Below are 20000 nucleotides of genomic sequence, written 5' to 3'. Positions count from 1 at the left end.
GATGTAAAATTGTAAACAGTTCCATTTTATTGAGCTAAACTGCAAGTAGCCTACTCATGTGGTAGAGTTTTGTGGAGATTTTTACTTGCCTGTATCGAGGGGCCAGGGACGGGAGGTGCTGTGTTGCACAGAGTAAGCCCCCAGAGACACATTTTTTACATTACATTACATCTTAGGCGACATACATTTTCAAAGTACAAGAGTTAACGGTGCATGGCTTGCATTACATTTTACTGTAATTTGTACAGTTTCCGTGTGTGTGTGTGTGTGTGTGTGTGTGTGTGTCAGGGGGTGTGACGGAGGAATGTCACTTAGCAGAAGACTACAAGCTATCTGAGAATGAAGAGGGATGAGGCCTGAATCCTGCTGCTTCTCCTCGCAACCATTATCCTACAGGAGAGACCTGTGTGTGTGTGTGTGTGGGGGGGGGGGGGGGGGGGGGTACACACACACACACACACACACACACACACACACAGCCCTGGGAGTCTCCTCAGCTGTTCCTTGTACCCTTCCTTTTTCCTCCTAAACACCTCTGTTTGCCGGATCTGGTTCCACTCGGCACCGAATCATGGGCCCCCAGCAGCTGACTGCAGGTTTTCTTGGCTGTGGATTAAGCCTCCTAATGGCAGCCACTCTGTGATGATTTACTCTGCATTACTGTACACACCAGCGGCTGCCTCCTCCTGCTAATGGTTTATTACACCGGAGCCTCTCTCTGCTTTATTGCTCTTTGCTCCCTGCATCCCTCTCTCTCTCTCTTTGAGGCTGAGCTCCAATTAAATAATTGAACTGAATTACCAAACATGTGGCCAAACCTGTGTAAGAATTACTTGCGGCAGTTGGTTAACTTGTTGTTAATGGTTTTGTTTTCATTTCTGCTCGGCTGCAGTGCCACACCCAGGATAGGAAAGATCAAGGCAAGCAAATTGAAAACCAAATGTCCTGTGACAACCATGTACCTCCAAACCATAAGCTTTCAATGATTTGAATAAAACAGCTTTGATGGGTGGGAATTTTAAATGGTTTATTTGATATCAAAAATATAAGGATTTTCTCATTCCATAAAAGAGGGCAGAATTCTGCAATTTGTCTGAAAAAAAATCAGAATTGCCACATTTTGGAGATACGTGGATTTCATTGCAATGTTGGATGGTAGGCTTCCTATTGTGGCTTTAATTGTGGATCATGGTGAAAGTTATATTTGGTAAATTCAAACACATTTTTAAGTAGATTATAGCAACACCCTTTTTTGTGTCATCCCATGCTTTCAACATTTTATTTAAGTTAAAAATATATATATATTTTAATGCTCCTTGTGTAGCATTGAAGTTGTCAGTGGATTTAACTAATCAATTTGATAACATTAAAACTCAAATTCTTTCTTAATAAAAAAAACTAATTCTGTTTATCAGCAAAACCAAACATTTGATTGTATAATAATAATCTACTCCCATAACTTCACTGCAGCATTGCTTGTCCTAAATTGTCATGGTAGTCGTGTGTGTGTGTGTGTGTGTGCTGTAGTACTGTACAGCGGTAACACTTCTAGAGTCAAATCATTTCAAGCTGTGTCATTTGGTTTTCATGGATGCAATCAGGACAATACAAATAAAATCCAGAATCAAATCAAGCTCTCCTCTCTTTTGGTTTCGCTCCGCTTCGAGCTGTCCTGATTGCAGTCTTGCTCTCCTGCTTTGTTGTCTCTGAACAATGCGATACAAATTTGAAAAGCTTCATTGTGAAGCAGGAGACTAAATACTACAATACAGTGATTGAAACTAACAGTTAGAGGCAGCAAGGTACCCTGACTGCTGCAGAGCATTCCTCTGTGTCGGCAGCTCAGCTGGTGTCTGAGGCCAAAGAAGATATCTGCCCAACATTTGTCTAATCATCCAGGGCTTAACCCTCCTGCTGGCCTGCTATCTGTGTGTGTGTGTGTGTGTGAGAGAGAGAGAGCGAGATCTCCTGTCTCCTAACATCAGGGCTTAGTAGCGTTTTGACTTTTTGATCAGGCACCTGGTCAGGCAGCACACAGGGGTCCTCCATCAGCTGGTAAGCCCTCCCACCTCCAGGGAGGCTTTCTGGGGGAGTGTGATCGATGATGGACACAGCAGCTCTGCCCTGTGTGTGTGTGTGTGTGTGTGTGTGTGTGTGTGTGTGTGTGTGTGTGTGTGTGTGTGTGTGTGTGTGTGGCATGGAGCTGCTATTACTGGGAGTGGAGGGAAGGTATAGCTTATAAAAGAGATGGTCCTGTGTGGTGGTAGTGGTGGTTGCGGTGGAGGGAGGGGGTGTATGCTGTTTAAACAGCCTGGCCTTGATTGACAGGGCTGATAATGAGTGGAGGGTTTGGTTCGTGGGGGGCAGTGAGGGATATTTGGTAGTGAGAGGGAGTGTGTGAGCAAGTGCTCAAGAAAAGCAAAAAGAAACGGGGGGGGGGGGGGGTGTGTTGTTGAATGCAGGTTAGAGAGAGAGAGAGAGAGTGTGTGTGTGTATGCAGGGAATGGGGGGGACTGAAAACTCCTGAAAGGGGTGAAGGGGGGCAAGGGGTGCAGGAGGAAAGTGAGCTTTTAATTACCAGGGCAGAAGCAGATGTAGCAGAATGGTGCCCCCACCTCTAAACACACACGCACGCACGCACACACACACAGAGGTAGTTTCTTGGCAGCTGGAAGTCATCAGCTTCGGGGGGTGTGTGTGCATATTTGTTAGGACAGGAGCCTTGAAGCACATTGTTTAAATTGAAAGATGTTCAGCTTCTATTGGCACTTCTTAGCTCCATGATTATTCATTCCCCCCCTCCTCCTTCTTACTGAATAAATCACATCTTGCGGCTGCCATCTCCTCCATAATTTTCAATGTAATTAATGCCTCATGATATAAACCAGGTAAGCCATTTCCTTATTTAACCACACCGTGTCATTTGACATTCTCTGTTAGTGGATGTGTCCTGTGCTATTTTGTGCATAAATTTGATATGCTCTATATATTCATTTGAACAAGTTACATTGTAACTTCTTATAGGCTTAATTTTCCTCATTTGCTCATATGAAATTATTACATGTGTAGTTTATACAGTATGCATGTCTAAAAGTGCATATATTAAATGTATTTTATATGAACTTTTACATTTTTTTACAGATTATTTTTTGACATTTTCTATGCTTTATTTATAGTGCAGAGACGGATGAAATGGGGCTGCACTCCAACCACTACACCAGGAGCGCCCCCATATATCTGAGCTTGGAAAGAAAGCTTTTAGCTTCAGTGCCCGACTCATGGAACAATTTACGGCAACAAATTAAAATGAAGACCTTTATATCCTTTAACAAATGTAGACACATATTAAATCTGCCGAACTCTACCTGTAACTGTTTTAATTAGGCTATATTGTACTTTCACCCATTTCATTTTAATTGCAGCCATTCTTCATCGCTGTCTAAATGTTTAAATTGCTTTATCTCTTTATCAGCTTGTTGTGTATTTGATGTATTTGCATTGTATATTGTGTACGTATTGTTGTTTTTTGCTTTGCATTTGTTGACTTAACGTCATTGAAAATGCTGGTCAACCTTCAATGATCTCTCGTGTATAAATAAAGGTTGAATTAAATGAATAAAAACACTCTTAAAGCATTGTTACTACAATATTTGAAAATAGAATTTGGATTATATTGTGACAAAAGACCAGTATAGTCCAGTACTTTATCCATAGTGTTTCTTTATTTTGGTGTTTTGAAATACAATGTCAAAGCCCCCCCACCCCCACTATCATTTTCCACTTGTACAAAATTGATCCAAACAAATGTGTGCACAGATGAAAACACGGTGCCCAAAGTATAAAATGACTTCTCATCAAGAAAAATGGTGCAAAACTTAAAAAAAGAAACACAATGTCCCTGAACATATAAAAATAAATTAATACTTTGTGTGTCCAGTCACTGTCAACTTTTTTTTTCTTCTTGTCTGGTCCTAAAGATTCACACACAAACTGAGGCTTCATTGGCTTTCCTTCACACCAGCACGGGCCAATCACAATCACTTATGTACACCAACGGCCAATGAGAAAGGTTTATGTACACTTAACGAGGTAAAAACTGTGCCACTGAACGCCAAACTGGCACACTTCCTTCCCCCCTACAAATAGCTATATACAGCCACGCCCCTGCCCCAATCAGCCAACTATCAAGTAGCTTCTAGCTTCCAAACACAACACAGAGTAAAGTCATTAAAAGGGGTTTACAGCGACATTCGACTGTAAGCGGGGGAAAAAACAAAAAGACAAACAAAACTTTACACAGTAGTACAAAATTATGTTAAATTGCAACACCAGAAGGCTTTAAAATATATCATCTTATGCCTATTGAACAAACAATCTCCAAATAAATAAAAAGCACAATACAAAGTTGGCTTTGATATTAGAGAGAATGCAGCAGAATTATATTTAATGGTTTTGTGTAACCTGACATTTTTAACCAAGTCTTTTTTTGTAATCTGTTGCCTTAGCAATTAATTACCAGTAGCATTGTGAAGGAACTGGGTTTGAGTGACGGGGACACCGGTAAAAAGGAAAAATAACTCCCGCCTTAATAACCCCCAGGCACTTGGGTTTGGACCCTGACTGGCCAGTCCTGACTATTGTGGGTTTTTATTGGCCGCTGCTGTCGGCCTGTTAGGTCCTGATAGGCTGGTCCTGCTGGAGAGGTAGGTGCAGCGGGGGGCTCAATCAGCAAGATGAAAGGTAATGACTTCCACGCGGTGACAAACCACAACACCATTTTTCTTTTTGTGAGTGTGCTCTGTGGGGATCAACGTGTGCCCCTCTCAAACATTCAACTTGCTGTTTTTTTTCTTCTTTTTCTGCTTTTCCATTTCACTTTCCCTGAGTGAGCCCCCTGTATCTGGCCCGAAGAAGAGACAGTCCAAAAGAAAGAGCAAGACTTCCGCGGTGACCGTACGAGGCTTGGCTCACTGACATTAAACGGATCGACGCAAACAAGAGTAAAAGTGACACAGGGAAAGGGGGGAAGGCAACGGGCGAGAACATGTGGAATATTTTCACAAGCCTCTCAACCCGATATTCCCCTCTGGACCGCTGCGAGACAGATGTCAAACATACATCTGCTACTGTTAAGTCCTGCGGTGGGGGGAATTGCATTTTCTTTTTCTTCTTTTTATAACTACGTATTTGTACTATTTTTCTTTTTACATTTGTGTAGTTCTTCTGTGTATGAGCTAGCTTGTGTGCCGAGTGCACAATTCTGATAGCTAAGGAGGCCCCTGAGAGAGAGAGAGACAGCAGAGAGACCAGACGGAGAGGGATAGTGTAGAACGGGGACGCAGTGAGAGAAACATGTGGAAAAGAGAGGAAATGATGCAAGAACTTGTCACAGAAAGACAAGCAGACAGATTAAAGGAAGGAAAGAGAGGAATTTAAAGAAAAAGCTGACCTGTTATTCAACTCACCTGTTGAGTGAAGGTGAACATACACCATAGTGCTTACTTACTGACACTAACACGCTTAGTTGCTAACCAGTGATAACAAATGAAAATCATCATCTCAACAGTGACAAAATTGGAAACCTGAAGCGCTAAAGCTAACGAGTTAAAACATCTACAACTGGATGGAAATAAATAGAACAAAATCAACACAAAAAGCTGTGCTAAGATTTACCTGAAAAACGCTGTAAAAAATAAACCCGGCAAAGTCTAATAATAGAGTGAGCTGGTGACTTTGAAATGAACGCCATAGCGACTCCACCACAACGTGTGCTCATGTGTTAGCGCAGCAGAACCACTGGAAAGAATAATCTAACGAGGAGAGGAGGTTTTCTCTGCTGCCAAAAGTCTCATCACTGAACTACAAAGTAGACCAACCGGCTGATCTCCCCCTGGAAACTCTGCATATTTATATTTTTAAAAAAAAGAAAAAAAAGAGAGCATTTCTTCCGTCATGTCTTCTCTTGCCCTGCGACACCTAAGGCCTTTTCGGCTAGCCGCGTTTTCTGGGCCCCCTGTGCGTGTGTGTGTGCGTCAGCGTGTGCGTGCTGCATGGCCAGGAAGGGGTTGGCGGTGATGGCGCCTTGGCCCTGGAGGCTGTTGATGATTGGCAGCTGAGCGGAGGACAGAGGGATGGAGGGAATCTGGCCGGAGGACGAGAGGGACTGCAGGTGCTGGAGGTCCTGCTGCTGCTGCATCAGTTGGTAGAGCAACACCTGCTGCTGCTCCTATGGGGGGGAGGGGGGGGGGGGTGTGGAGGAGGAAATGGAGGAGGAAATGGGGAGGGAAAATGCAAAAGAAAGAGGAAAAAAAATAGGATTAAGTGAAAGAAAGAATAGGAAATGAGAGTTGGATAAGAAGGACAACAATGACGGATGGAGGAGAATAGAGCGGAGAAAAGTGGGGTGAGGGATAAAAAAAAAGTTAATAAGCTTGGTGATTTAGGCCATTATTCAAAGGAAGATTGAAGCTAAAATGTCTTTGTGCGGGTTTAACTATGTGTGTGATAGTGACGGCTGTGTGTGTGTGTGTGTGTGTCGTACCGCTGAAGGATGTGCAGACAGCAGCTGCTGGAGCTGATGCTGCTGCAAGAGGAGTCTGTGCTGCTCCGACAGCAGACCAAGCCGCACGCCGCTGATGAGACAAAAACACACCACACACAGTCAGACCAAAAACCAATACACACACTGTTGACATGCTATCAGCTCATAGCACAAGGCATTTTAATACACAATGTCAGACGTTTACACAGAGGAGACCAGGAGGAACTCATGAACTATTTATGACACCTCATGAAATGGCTGTGAAGAACAACTATTTTACATGCATTTTCTCTTTACATAATACATCTATGGAGACTCTTTAGTGACATGAAGGACACACACAGTGACAGGTTGTTGAACCGACTTGTGTCTCACCTGTTCTTACTGGTTGCTGAACTGCTATAATCCAACACGCAAGCAAAAAGGAAGAAAAGGAGCAGAGGGTGCAATAAAGTTCACATTCAAACATCTTGGGAAGCCATGAAGACAGTGATGCTGCCAGAAATAAATGTTCCTTGACTTTAGGAATGATTCTGGCGTCTTCAAAACGTTATGATGTGGTGAAGCTAGTGTAAACAAGGTTAGGGCGACTGGAACAGATCTGGAGGCCTTTAATGCACTGACAGTAAACTGATGTGTTGGGGCGGGTGAAATGACACAACATACAATAGTTGTATTATGAAAGTGACCATAAAACACTATTTAAAATGACCGAGCACTTGTTTCTGTCATTCAATTTTTCTTACTTAAAGGAATAGTTAGACATTTTTAATTTGAAGGTTTTTGACTCACTCTTCGGCTAAAGAACAAGGCGACAAAAACTGTTCCTGTAACTGTGCGTGCATTTTTTATATAGAAGTGGCCAAAGGTAACCTTATCCAGGTTAGCTTAACCCATTGATGACGGCTGCTGCACTACGCCACATTGTATCTCTTGCCTGATGCTGCGTAGCGCAGCATTGTTACTTTATCTCATTTTCATGGCGTGTGCAGCATAGAATGCACTGTCATTGGTTCAAATACACATGAGGTGGGTTTTGTTGATTTTTTTAAGACCATGTGACCACCCAAAAGTTGTGTGGTTTGCCGAAAATCACGTCAATCAAAAAAATTAAAAATAAATAAATAAATAAAATAATTAAAAAAATACGCCGGCTGTGTCAGCGATAGTGTATTACAGAACAGTTAGTGGCGTTTGGTGCGCAGAATCTAGGTCTACTATAGGCTACTGAAGAAAATCACACAACACATTGCATCTATTTATTAACAATATTTATGAATTTAGGCTATATTTTGCTGCTCCAACTCAAATTCAGCCCAGCCAGGGATAGTTAAGTTTCAGTTTCATCTCCGTGGCATACAGCCGTTTGGACCAGCTGATCGGCTCCCGACAGCGGGAGTAACGCGCCCCACACACATCCTGCGTCTACCTCTGGAGCGCGTCGCGTTACCTTACTGCTGCCTCTCTCGGACTTTTCTCGGACACACATGCAACGTCTCAGCAGCTGCTGCTGCAGCGCTGCTTCTAAAAGCCCTATCTTTCTACATAGAGTTTGCATAGATAATTCCCATTAAAAATGAAGTTCTTTCATGTCATCTATGATGCATATGATTTATATTGAGTCTGGACAGTAATCCGTGCCCCCCATTGCCATTTTTTTTCTTTTTTTTTGCCATATTTTCGCTTGTTGGAAGTTTTATTTTGAAGGGGACACACCAGGAAATGTTGAAACTACAGCGAAAGCTGCCGGTATGAAGTCAATATGACTCTCAGCAGAGTATTTCAAAAATCACTTTACTGATTTATACGGGAGAGAGAGAGGGGGGTGTGGTCGGGGAAGAAGAAGGCCGTAGACACAGATAGAGCAACGGAAAACTGTTGCGCTCATCATGATCTTTTTTATTTCTTCACTATATTGGATCTCTATATGTGTCATTTATCCAAAAATGAAATGCCAGAACTAATTGAAAATTAGGTTTTAAATCCCTCGGATTTTGATTGCACAATTAAATCGTGAAATAAAGGGATTATTCGCGTATACGACTGAGGGATGTTTTATTTTGAAATAAACACACCGGGTAAACGTGTAACTAGAGTGAATGCTGCTTGTATGACTGTCAACAGAGTATTTCTCTATCAGTTAAAGCACAGAGACGCGAGAGAGACGCGCTGCTCTCAGAAAAAAAATAGGCGAGCCTCCTGAGGTGAAGGGGAGCGTCGCTGCAGACGTGCCTCCGACGCGCCTCAGCAGTGCGTCTGAGGTTGGATGTGTGCTCGCTCTACGTTGATTTCACAGTCTGTGACAAAAAGTCAGACGCAGACGCGAGGTAGACGCGCAGTAGAGGTAGGATGTGTGTGGGGCGCGTCAGTCTGCATTCCAGTTGTACTGGGAAGTCGGATTTATGGTGCCAGTGATAACTGAACTAAATTATAAAATAACGCTATCTCCTCCTTCCTATATCTGTCTATCTTTATCCCTCCACTACTATCCATGCAGGATTATAACCTCATTTATCACATTATTTTTAAATATTTTATATTATTTATTTATTTATTTTCTCCTAAAGTCAAATACATACTAGAAAGAAACCAGGAAGTGCCGTGACGGTCATGTATGTATTTGGCTCTTAAATGACATAACGTGTTCAAAATTTAGAGTGCAACATAAAGTGGTAAATAAACAAACCCCAACACAGGGGCGTTTAGTGATGTTGTAAAGTTGCTCCCCATGATGACTATCCGTCAGACGTACCTATTATGAACGGGCATTGTAGCTGCTCCTGTAGTGTGTGTGTGAGGGCTGATGGTGCCGGCGGGCGTCTGGATCACCCCGTTCAGCCCAACCATGCCCCCCATGCCCAGCGCACTCCCTGTCCCCAGAGCACCCATCAGCCCCGCCATGTTGGCTCCCATGGCCACCCCCACACCATTCAGCTGAGGCGGGCTCTGAGAGACGGAGGGAGGGGTGGAGAGAGAGGAGGTGGAGCCACTGCTACTGTGGCCTCCACACGACGTGCTGTCCTGAGGGAGGGAGGGAGGGAGGGAGGGAGGGAGGGAGAGACACCATCAATGAAGACACTTGTATTTAAATCTACTCCACACATTCTCTTGATAAAATACACTTCATCACTAATGGAAGTTAGTGATGTGGTTCACCTTATTCACTGTGTAATAAGGTGTGAAATCATCACATGAACTCATTAAACTAAACTTTACCTTTCATTTGAAGCTCAGCTAATTGAGTTATTACATGAATGATATGTCTGTGCTAGTCATTAGCTATGCGTTTGTTCTTACCTGAACTGGTAAAGATGAGTCAGTGCCTCCCAGATGAGCTCCTTTCATATCTGCAACACAAGGGAAGGCACGTTTAGATTGAAAATGCATTTGGGCTGCGAACAGTGATACACCTTTCTTCATGTTCTCAGTTAATCAATGATCATTTAGTCAATGAAATCTATCAAATCTAAAAATGATTTGATTAGGAGATTACTCATTTAATGAATGCATTAATTCAGGTCTTGGGTGTGTGTGTGTGTGTGTGTGTGTGTGTGTGTGTGTGTGTGTGTGTGTGTGTGTGTGTGTGTGTACCAGAGGATGCGGTGGTGGGGGTGAAAGGCACTGCTAGCTGGGCGCTGAGGAGCTGCAGTCTCTCTTTCTTCATGGTCAGAGTTTGGATCTGCTCCTCCAGCTTCCTGTTCTCCTCCTGCAGCTGGTGGAGGGACTTCAACATGCCCACCACTGGAACACACAGGAGAGGTAGAAGACTCATTAATAAGGATTTCAATCAAGTATTTTTTTTAAAATAAAAATCGGGCTTTACCTACATTATAGTCTAGAGGTAATGGTGTTTATGTTTGGAGTATTGGAGTGATATTTAAACAAGCATAAACAATGTTGGTTTGACTTTAAGGAATGCTACTCATTCCTTAAGGCAAAACCTCAGTAGCTGGATAGACACATTGCACTCCCAAGGGAGGTCAGAGGTCAAGATGAACTACAGAACAGTGACTGTGGAGGACAGTGGACTGGTTGCCTGACGAGGCGGAGAAGAAGGCGACTCATCCAAATGAACCATGAGCTTTTTAACAACTAGGCCGCCTTGCTTCCTTTTTTCATTCTCACTTTATAGATCCCCGAAGGGATGTTCAGACCGGCAGATAACTGACAGGGATCGACACACAATACAATAACAAAAGACCGCACACATGGCAGCAGCGGGAAATGCAAACGCAGATCCATCAACTGATAGGAAGTGAGAAATTAAATTGGCGAAAAGGGAAAGGTTGGAAATAAATAATAATTAGACATAGAGGGAGATATCGAACCTAAATACTTTTTTGACGCTGAGCTGTGTGACAAGTACCAAAAGTTGGCATGGATTTAAAATCTCAGTTTGACGACTGGAGACGACAATTTAAATTTAAATTTAGAAATATAAGAATATGTGAATTTGAAAAAGCTGTGGGGGAAAAAAAAACTGCTGAAAAGTTTGATCTTATAGGGTTGTTTGGTTCCTGAATAGGGCTTCACTAGAATAAACAATTCTCTTGTTTAAAGCCGGCACCGTGTGTGTGTGTGTGTGTGTGTGTGTGTGTGTGTTTGAATGTGTGTGTCCTCTCACCGTCTCCCTGCGCTCCCTGCTGCAGTAGAAAGCTCTGGCCCTCGTTCCACTGCCTCTCCAGGAGCTGCTCTATGCTGGTGGCCACCGGGGGCATCGCCTCCCCGCCACCGCCTAACCCCGCCCCTAGCAACACCGGCCCTGGCAACGACCCCGCTGAGTCATAGCGGATCTGCAGTCCACCAATGGGAGAGCTGAATAGAGAGAGAGAGAGAGAGAGAAAGGGAGAGAGAGCATGGATAGAAGAGGAGAGATAGAGAGGTCAATGGGGAGATTAACGACCCAACATAAACGTCAGACAAACATAGACACTGCTGGCTATAAAACTACATCAATTTGTTGTTACAGTGGCCTCTAATGAAAAGGGGCCAGGCTTTCTGTCTGTGTGCGAGAGAGAAAGAGAGAGAGAGAGCGAGAGAGAGAGAGAGAGACACTGAGAAAGGGAAGTGGACTGTCCTGATGTGATAAATCTCAGTGTGTGTGTGCTGGAACAATCTGTTGAGTGTGAAAGAGGGAAAATGAGGGACAGCAGGAGAGAGTAGAGAAGACAGACAGATTTGCTTTATGTAGGGGGAAAAGTAAAAAAAAAAAAAATGACAGTAATGGCAAGATTGAATCTCTTTTGAATCACAACGCAAACGTAAATACACTTTGAGTGTCGATGTCAAAGCGTTATCCAAAATCTGTAATGTTAAATTAATATTTTAATTTATATTTCGACAATGAATTAACGCTCAAATCCTCAAAGTCAAAAAATATGACTTTCAATGTGCTACTGTATCAATTTCACACCATGCTTTTCTATAGCGGTATTTTCTTTAAAAAAAATTAAAAGCCACTTTCTCCCACACAAATCATGTCCCCTAAATAAAGAAGGCAACTGATAACACAGGTGTCCATTGTAACCAACCTCATCAAGTGAAATTATCCATCCCACAAAGAAGTCGAAACAGACAAAAAATTGGTTGTGTCATCAATATTTCCATCCTGAAAGATCCGTGCAAATATTCCGAAATGGATGAGATGCAGAAAATTCTCACACTGTCCTTCCATGTGTGATTAAAAGCGAGAGCGAGAGGGAGAGAGAGACAGAGAGAGAGAGACAGAGAGAGAGAGGAAATCTAACTGGAGTTGAAGGATGGTTACCACCTTCACAAACACAAGTTATCGTTGGCTGAGAGAGCGAGAATTGCCTGTAGGGGTAGGAGCGAAAAGCAGAGTGTGTGTGTGTGAGAGAGGAGGGAGAGGAAGAGAGAGAGAGAGAAAGAAAGAGAGAGACCAGGGGCCAGCGGAGGGAAAAGCAGAGAGGGGGATGGGTGAAGGAGGGGGGGCAGTGTGGAATGTAAATGGGGAAGGATGGGGGGGTGCATTTGTGTGTGTGTGCTCACCGCGGGGTGGTCTTGGGAGAAGCTCTTATAGAGAAGCCCTGAGCCCCGACGCCGCTGCTGCTGCCGTCTCCAACCTCTTGATCTACACACACACACACACACACACACACACACACACACACACACAAACACACACAAACACACACAAACAAGTTGAAAACACTTTGTGTGAGAACAATGTGCATCAACATGAGCAATTTTTTTTTGTTGTTCAAATATTTTTGACCAAACTGACAATAGGAAAACTTAAATTCCCCTAATTAAATTTTTGGTGCGTGAACAACAAATTCAGTCATTTGTGCTGTCAAATAATAGAACAAGCAGAGAGCAGTCCCTTCATTGTGTCTGATCAATATAACCTGTTAACCTGGCAAACAGTATTTCCTGAACAATTTGGCTCAGACTAAATTAAATTAAATACAGCTAAATCAACTGACTGTATGGAGTTATCTGGCTATATTGAAATGAACAATCAGGGATAACAGAGAAGGTTAAAATGTCACACATTTCTTCTCAACCATAATTGTCTTTAACCAGCTCAAGCATGTTTCTTTATAATTTTTATAACCCTGATACTCCATGAATTTCCCTTTTCTATTCTAATTAAAAAGATTTTGAGCCGATGACTTTTGGTTGTAAAACATGGTTAAATACAATGAAATGTAATATGCTATATATCATATCTGTGATTGGTGTTGACATTATATTTACGCCACTCCCAAATTCCAAATATGTCTGTTTGGATTTGTGTTATTGGAGGTGAATTACTCTTTGTTCAAAACATGTCTAATAAACCTGTGTGGTTTGACATCTGACCCTAGACGGAACGTCACTGTCGCGTAGTAAATGTCTGTAAATGACTTTTTCAAAACAAATCTTACGTTTATTCATGTAGGATTTAAAAAAGGAATTAATAGTTTATTTGTTTCGAAATTACTTCTATTATAATTTTTTACCACACACAGCAGTGGAGTGTGTGGGACAACAAATAATGGGAAAGTAAAGCCAATGTTAACTAAGTTTGCTTTTTAACTGCCACTCAGGCCCTGACCAGCACATCATTTCCCCAAGTTTAGTTGTACTTCTTTACACAAAAAACACATTGAAGTTGTTCTAAGATGTATCTACTTAGAGAGCTCAGGTTATGGCTGTGAAAAACACTGACTAAGTGCCAAACATTTGCATTGTCAAATGTAGCCGACATACTAGCGCAATACTTGTGGATCTGCAACCTACAAAACTTTGTCTCTCTCGTTCTCTATCACACTCACGAGCCTTCATTCAAACTCCCTGTGCATTACACACTTTCTCTCTCTACCTTCTGTGAGCGTCTCTCTCTACCTCCTTTCTCTGGGCCCCCGGCCAGACGCTTCTTTTCATTTTCCTCAGTAAGAGTAATGAATCACACATGCACGCACATGCAAACGCACACTTTTGCATTTAAACACACTCGCCCAAACTCCCCTCTACTTAAGACAGTCAATCCCAGCTTTTACCCCCACCAAGTCACCACTCCAGTCCTTTTTCCCCCGGTCCCCTTTCTCTGGTAACCCTTTCCCTCCTGCCTCCCCCCCCGAGACACTCCAGAGCAAAGACAACCGGCTGCCAAAGTAAACAGGCTACATGCATACAAACACGCGCACACCTTGCACGTTTGTGCTCACATGACCCTTACTAGTTCACAAACACAGCTTCACACAGTGTGGCCGTACACACGTGCTGTAAACCACTGTGTGCATAACTTGACAGGGACATTTTCAGAAGGGCAGGATAACAATCATTTTCAATATTGATTAAAGGTTAAATTATTAGTCTATTATTGACAGAAAAAATATATATTACAGTGGATAATTTTTTATTTTTTTTATTTCAGTCAATTTTCAAGAAAAATATGCCAAATAAATGTCTGAGTTCAGCTTCTCAATATAAGGGTTTACTGCTTTTTCCTGTTTTGTATTAACTGTCAACTGAATAAATGTGGCTTTTGGACTGTTGGTCCACATCACAAGACAAGTAAAAAACACAAGTAATCGTCAAATTAACTGATGATAATATTGATATTAAAGATATTAATATAGAGAGACACGAAATAGAGAAAAAAAGACAATATTGATGTCTCAGAAGCTGGAATTAAAAAAAAAAAACACGTGATATTTGGGCTTGAAAAATAACTGCTTTTAAATATAGAATTCATATTAAATCATTTATTTGTACGATAATAGTTATGCCACACATTAAAAAAACATTAATACAGAACAAAAACCAAGATAATTTCTGCTAAAGTGGAAAAGAAGAACAGAGGCACCAAACTTTATTTTCCCCTCGGATATAAACACAAAGCCGGCTTATGTCCACGCTGGACCTGCGTAGCTTCTATCCGTTACACACACACACACACACACACACACACACACACACACACACACACACACACACACACACACACACACACACACACACACACACACACACACACACACACACACACACACACACACACACACACACACACACACACACACACACACACACACACACACACAGCCCCCTGTCATTCAAGCTGATTAGTGAGTTGACCTGTGGGTCAGGGTGGATCTGGCTCTGATGACCGGCAGCAGGAACTACCCACCTTCCTCCTCTAAACTCTCTCTCCTCCTCTTGCTTCTCTCCATTCTGTTCAAGCAGATGTCTTGTATCAGGAAGTGGCTGCTCTGATGTCTAAGGCCCCTGTCTTACTCTTTCATCAGCTCATCTGCACTGGACAGACAACAAACCAGCGCTGTTTCTGTTTCTGCTGCTGCAGGGGCTTCTGAAGGCTGCTACCGGGGCCCTCTACACTCCTCTATCACACACACACAACCCTGCTCTTTCTCTTACACTGGCCATGGATCGGAGGAGAGATCTTTATTTTACATGTGAATTATATGTGTGTGGCCGATGTGCAGTATTTGTTATTGAGGGTGTGTGTGTGTGTGTGTGTGTATGTGTGCAGCAGAGATAAACTATGCAAGTACTGCGTGGACAAGCTGGCTTTGTGTTATTCCTGAAAAACAAAATAAAAGTTTGGTTCTATTGGAAACTTTTATTTTTTTAATTTAATTGGAATAACATTTTTCTATTCTTTTTTTAACTTTATCAGAACATTATTTTTCATACTAGATGAGTGTTATTTAATTTACTATATATATATAGAGAGATGTACACAAAATAACTAGCATACTATTCAATTGTTCGATATAGATTCTATAATCATAAGCAGTTGACATGTGAATTATATGTGTGTGAGTTGCAGTGTGTGTGTGCGCGTGTGTGTGTGTGTCATAGAGGAAGGTTGAGGGAGGGGAAACGATCGCAGCGTGTAAATGGAGCTGGAGTGGGAGGAGCTTGAAAGTATCACGAGTGCTGACCCTTGACCTCTCTGTGGAACGGTGGGGGCGTGACCTATCCATTATCTCTCTCTCTATCTCTCTCTCTCTCACACACACACACACACACACACACACACACACGTACCTGCTGGCGAGGCCTCAGACTGGGCGATGAGTGCTGCCATGGCGGAGTTTGGGTTGAGTCTGTTTCCAAACATGTGTGATGGAGCGAGGTTGAAGACGGACCCTGGCAAACCGCTCACCTGTACACAGGGACAGAGGGATACGGAGAATTAAATATTCACCGATATTTATAGAAACAGACAGGAAACAAGGGAGGAGAGAGAGGGGAGTGTGAAAGGCAACAAAGCCCCCCCCACAGTGCACTTATATATTACGTGACTCAACCGCTCTGCTTTAAGTATGTTTATTTAAATCAACCAGTGCCTCAAGTGGCAAATTGCTTCAATAAAATACTGGAAATATAACTCAAAAATCTAAAAATTATATTTCACTGAATACTATTTTAGGGCTACATTTTGTCATTATTTTCACAAACTATAATTTTAAATGTTAAATTCATCAATTAATATTTAATTGCATACAAATTCACAAAAAATACAAATAGTGAAAAATCCAGATTACAATATTTACAGAGCCCAACAGTTAATACTAGTTAAATAATAACTATCTGCATTCACATTCACAATGATGCAAATGGTTATGGTTATAATTACATATACCAGAATTTAAATACTATCGATTCGGCCAAGTGGCTTATTTGAAAGGGAAAAAATAATATAAATGCCGATGTAATACTTTCTATCATTTCCAATAAATTAAGGATATACTATGGATTCATAGCACCACACACACACACACACACACACACACACACACCCACACCTCATCGACACCCCAACAGTACGCTGACATGCTGACAAAGTGTTTCTGATGCATAGAGTTTAATCCAATTAAGGCATTTCCCAAATAAGGACCGTGGAGTTACGGGTGGGGTTGGAGGGAGGGGAGCGAGGGTGGAGCATCAGGTCCATCTAAAAGAACAAAATGGCTGACTCTTTATGTTGCTGAAGAGAAGAAGAAAAAGCTTCAACCAAAACATGAGACTCTGAGCGTAAAAAAACAAATTAAAGTCACTGGCTATTTCTTTCCCACAATTTGTATGGATTTTTTAAAAGTTACTTGTAGAAAAGGTCATTGCTTGCTGTCAAAACACAATTATATCAGTAATTGGTGGCGTATGTATATGATGAAGAGCTTCCCTACACTTTATGCAGTTTGAATGAAGAGTTCTGATCAGCACTAAACTAAATGTTTTTGCAAAATCATAAAAACCTTCTGAAAATCAACCAGCTGAAGACATTTTGAGAGAAAAAAAAAGAACAAAATCAAAGAGTGCTTGGTTGTGCTTTTTAATGCTTTTTCCTGCCCTTTGTCCCATCTATTTTAAAGTCATTCTTATTTCATCTGCTGAACTGTACGGAAAAGAAAAAACAAGAAAAAGCCATAATCTCATATTACAAATTCACAGAAGCGGTTTAGGGTTAAGACCTGGAGAACATCCTGGAAATTCCCACAACTGTTAAATGTTGAATTAGAAAAAAAGAACCTGTACCGTCTGTCCATCCCAACTAGACCCCCCACCCTCACTGAGATGACTTCAGATTTCTTTCTGGATGCCCCCCCTCCTTTTCCCTCCCTCAATGCCATAAACCTTCCCCCTTTCCCATCAACATTCATTTTTCATTTTCATTCATTTTTCATTCAAAGTCTCTCTCGCACTCCCTTTCTCTGTCCTGGGCTGATAGCCAATAACAGTAGGCCGGGAGTCTGCTAGCAGACTGAAAATAGCAAATGGTCTCTGTCACTCTCTCGCGCACACACGCACACACACACACACGAGGGAAGCCTGTTGTTGGCGTCTCACTTTAGTTGCGTAATTTCTGCAGCCTCGATTCTAAATGTGTGTGTGTGTCCCAGATGCCCGGAGCTGTGCATCACGCTTTACAACCAACACACACAGTCTGAACAATCTGGAGCGATTGAAGGAAATTGAGGGAAAAAAACACTTCTTTCTCAATTAAATTCTTCCTCACTTCACCGTTCTGGTGCTCTCTTTCTGTCCGCTTTTCCACACACACAGCTCATCTATACATGCTGCAAACAGGCTTGATATCCTGTGCTTCCCTGGGCCCCCCATCCTCTAGAATATGTGCCGAACAGAGAGGAGTGGGGCTATATGAAGGCCAGGCCAGCGAATTCAAGGCATGAGTGCAAACCCCCCCCCACCAACACACACACACACACACACACACACACACACACACACACACACACACACACACACACACTCTCCTTCCATCTATCCCTCCATCCCTACTGTGGTGCTTGTCAGATGTCATTACATCACAGGACAACGGAGGGAAAGAGAAGAGAGAGAAATGGATGGGGACAGAGAGGGAAGGGTCGAGGGTGAGAGAAAGTGTGTGTGAGAAAAAGAGAAAGAGAGGTGGTAAGTGGACACGGGAGAAAAATGAAGCTGGGTGGACAGAGACGGAGCGCAGTCTTTGGGATGCTTTTGAAAGGACAGACACTGGGGTCAGTCATTGAGGATTGGGAGTTTTTTTTCTTCTTTTTGGGAGATGGGGGCAGTGATTACTGGAGGGGGCCGAGCTGATCAAATTAGAGTCAATGCCCGCCCTCGCTTTTGAATATAGGAATATTTAAGCCAGTGAGACACATCAAAAACTATTTCACTTTGAAAAGAAAATCATACAAATGTAGGTCTTTGGTCGGAAACTTCCCATAATTCATTTTGAGTACGAGGAACCTGCTCAACTGTTGCTTCACCATGCAAAGTTAAAAAAAAAAATAAGTAAAGAAAAAAAAGGCCATTCAAAATTCCAGACAATATTAATCTAAGGGAGGAGATATTTTCCTGAAATATCCAGCCTGGATTCTGGATCCACTTTCTAACTAATGCAAAGTAAATGACCGCTCTTCAGCTATGCTCAGAAGTGGGCTTTTTTTCTCTCTAAGCAAAAGTAAGAGTTTTTTCATTAACTGATAGCCTCTGTGTTTTTTCCAGAATTTCCCTACAATGGACACTGAATTTATCTTTTTTTTTTTGGTAAAGAAAAATCATGGTTTTATAATATTTCCATGTGTTCATTTTCTGATTAAACCCTGACACATTCCTGAACATTACAGTCATAAAAGATCATGCATCAATTAATATTATAATACAGACCACAATACTGACTGTGTTCACAAGGTTCAGTACTTTATCAAGTAGGGTGAGAATCACAGATGTTTAAATGGGATGTTCAAGGACACTTTTTTTCCCACTCTACAGGTGCACTGTATAAAAATCGGCTATAGAAAAACTTGCTGAGATAAACCCCACACAAGGTCAGGACACACACACAAATTCATTGAATGAATGAATACGCAGTGGATTAATAATAGTGTTGAGAGATTTTGGTGCGGGAGATGTTTAATTAATGTGCTTTGTGTTTCCCACAGTTTATCTCCACTTGAGAAATTGTCCGTGAACTCACAGATGTAGAGGCTGGAAGAAGAGTGTGTGTGCGTGCGTGCGTGTGCATGTGTGTGTGTGTGTGTGTGTGTGTGTGTGCGCATGTGTGTGTGCGTACGAAAGAAAGAAAGAAAGATGGAGTGTGTTAAAGAATTATGAATTTTAAAATTGTGAGAGTGAGGAGAGCTTGAGAGTTTTGGGCATAGATTTTGTGTGCTAGATTTGGAACTCACGTGTGCGGAGGTTGTGCTGTTAGCGGAGCAGTGGCAGTGAACGGAGAGGGAGGGGCTAGTGAAGGCGTGGCTTGTTGTGAAAACTCAGCCCCCGCCCACGGCAACAGCTCCTGTCCCCGACGACGACGAGCCATCAACACCAGAGAAAACACCTGTGGAGAGTCAAGAGTTACCAGACATCAACAGAGTGTTATCTTCATCTATTGCATTTTAAAAAACGCAATAAAAATGGAGAAGATTGTTTGAGAGTCGACGCTACACTGAGTATAATTAACACTGTATGGAAAGAA

The 20000-nt window shown here is 42.1% G+C and overlaps 1 protein-coding gene across 1 annotated transcript in view; it reads right to left on the bottom strand.

Annotated features, from left to right (window-relative positions):
• Window positions 1-3732: 3732 nt before the first annotated feature.
• mllt10 (MLLT10 histone lysine methyltransferase DOT1L cofactor) overlaps window positions 3733-20000 on the bottom strand; it is a 53349-nt gene continuing 37081 nt past the window's right edge. The window contains 11 exon segments of the mRNA XM_080049903.1: window positions 3733-6226; window positions 6542-6632; window positions 9294-9562; window positions 9839-9888; window positions 10133-10282; window positions 11166-11356; window positions 12551-12632; window positions 16064-16181; window positions 19711-19733; window positions 19736-19800; window positions 19802-19862. Coding sequence (XP_079906029.1) covers window positions 5951-6226; window positions 6542-6632; window positions 9294-9562; window positions 9839-9888; window positions 10133-10282; window positions 11166-11356; window positions 12551-12632; window positions 16064-16181; window positions 19711-19733; window positions 19736-19800; window positions 19802-19862 — 1376 coding nt within the window. The 3' untranslated portion in view covers window positions 3733-5950.

The sequence above is a fragment of the Ammodytes marinus genome (genome assembly GCF_949987685.1).
Source record: "Ammodytes marinus genome assembly, chromosome: 21".
In the NCBI taxonomy this organism is placed as follows: domain Eukaryota; kingdom Metazoa; phylum Chordata; class Actinopteri; order Uranoscopiformes; family Ammodytidae; genus Ammodytes; species Ammodytes marinus.
The sequence above is the reverse complement of the archived record's forward strand: the minus strand, read 5'-3'. Positions and strand labels throughout refer to the sequence as shown.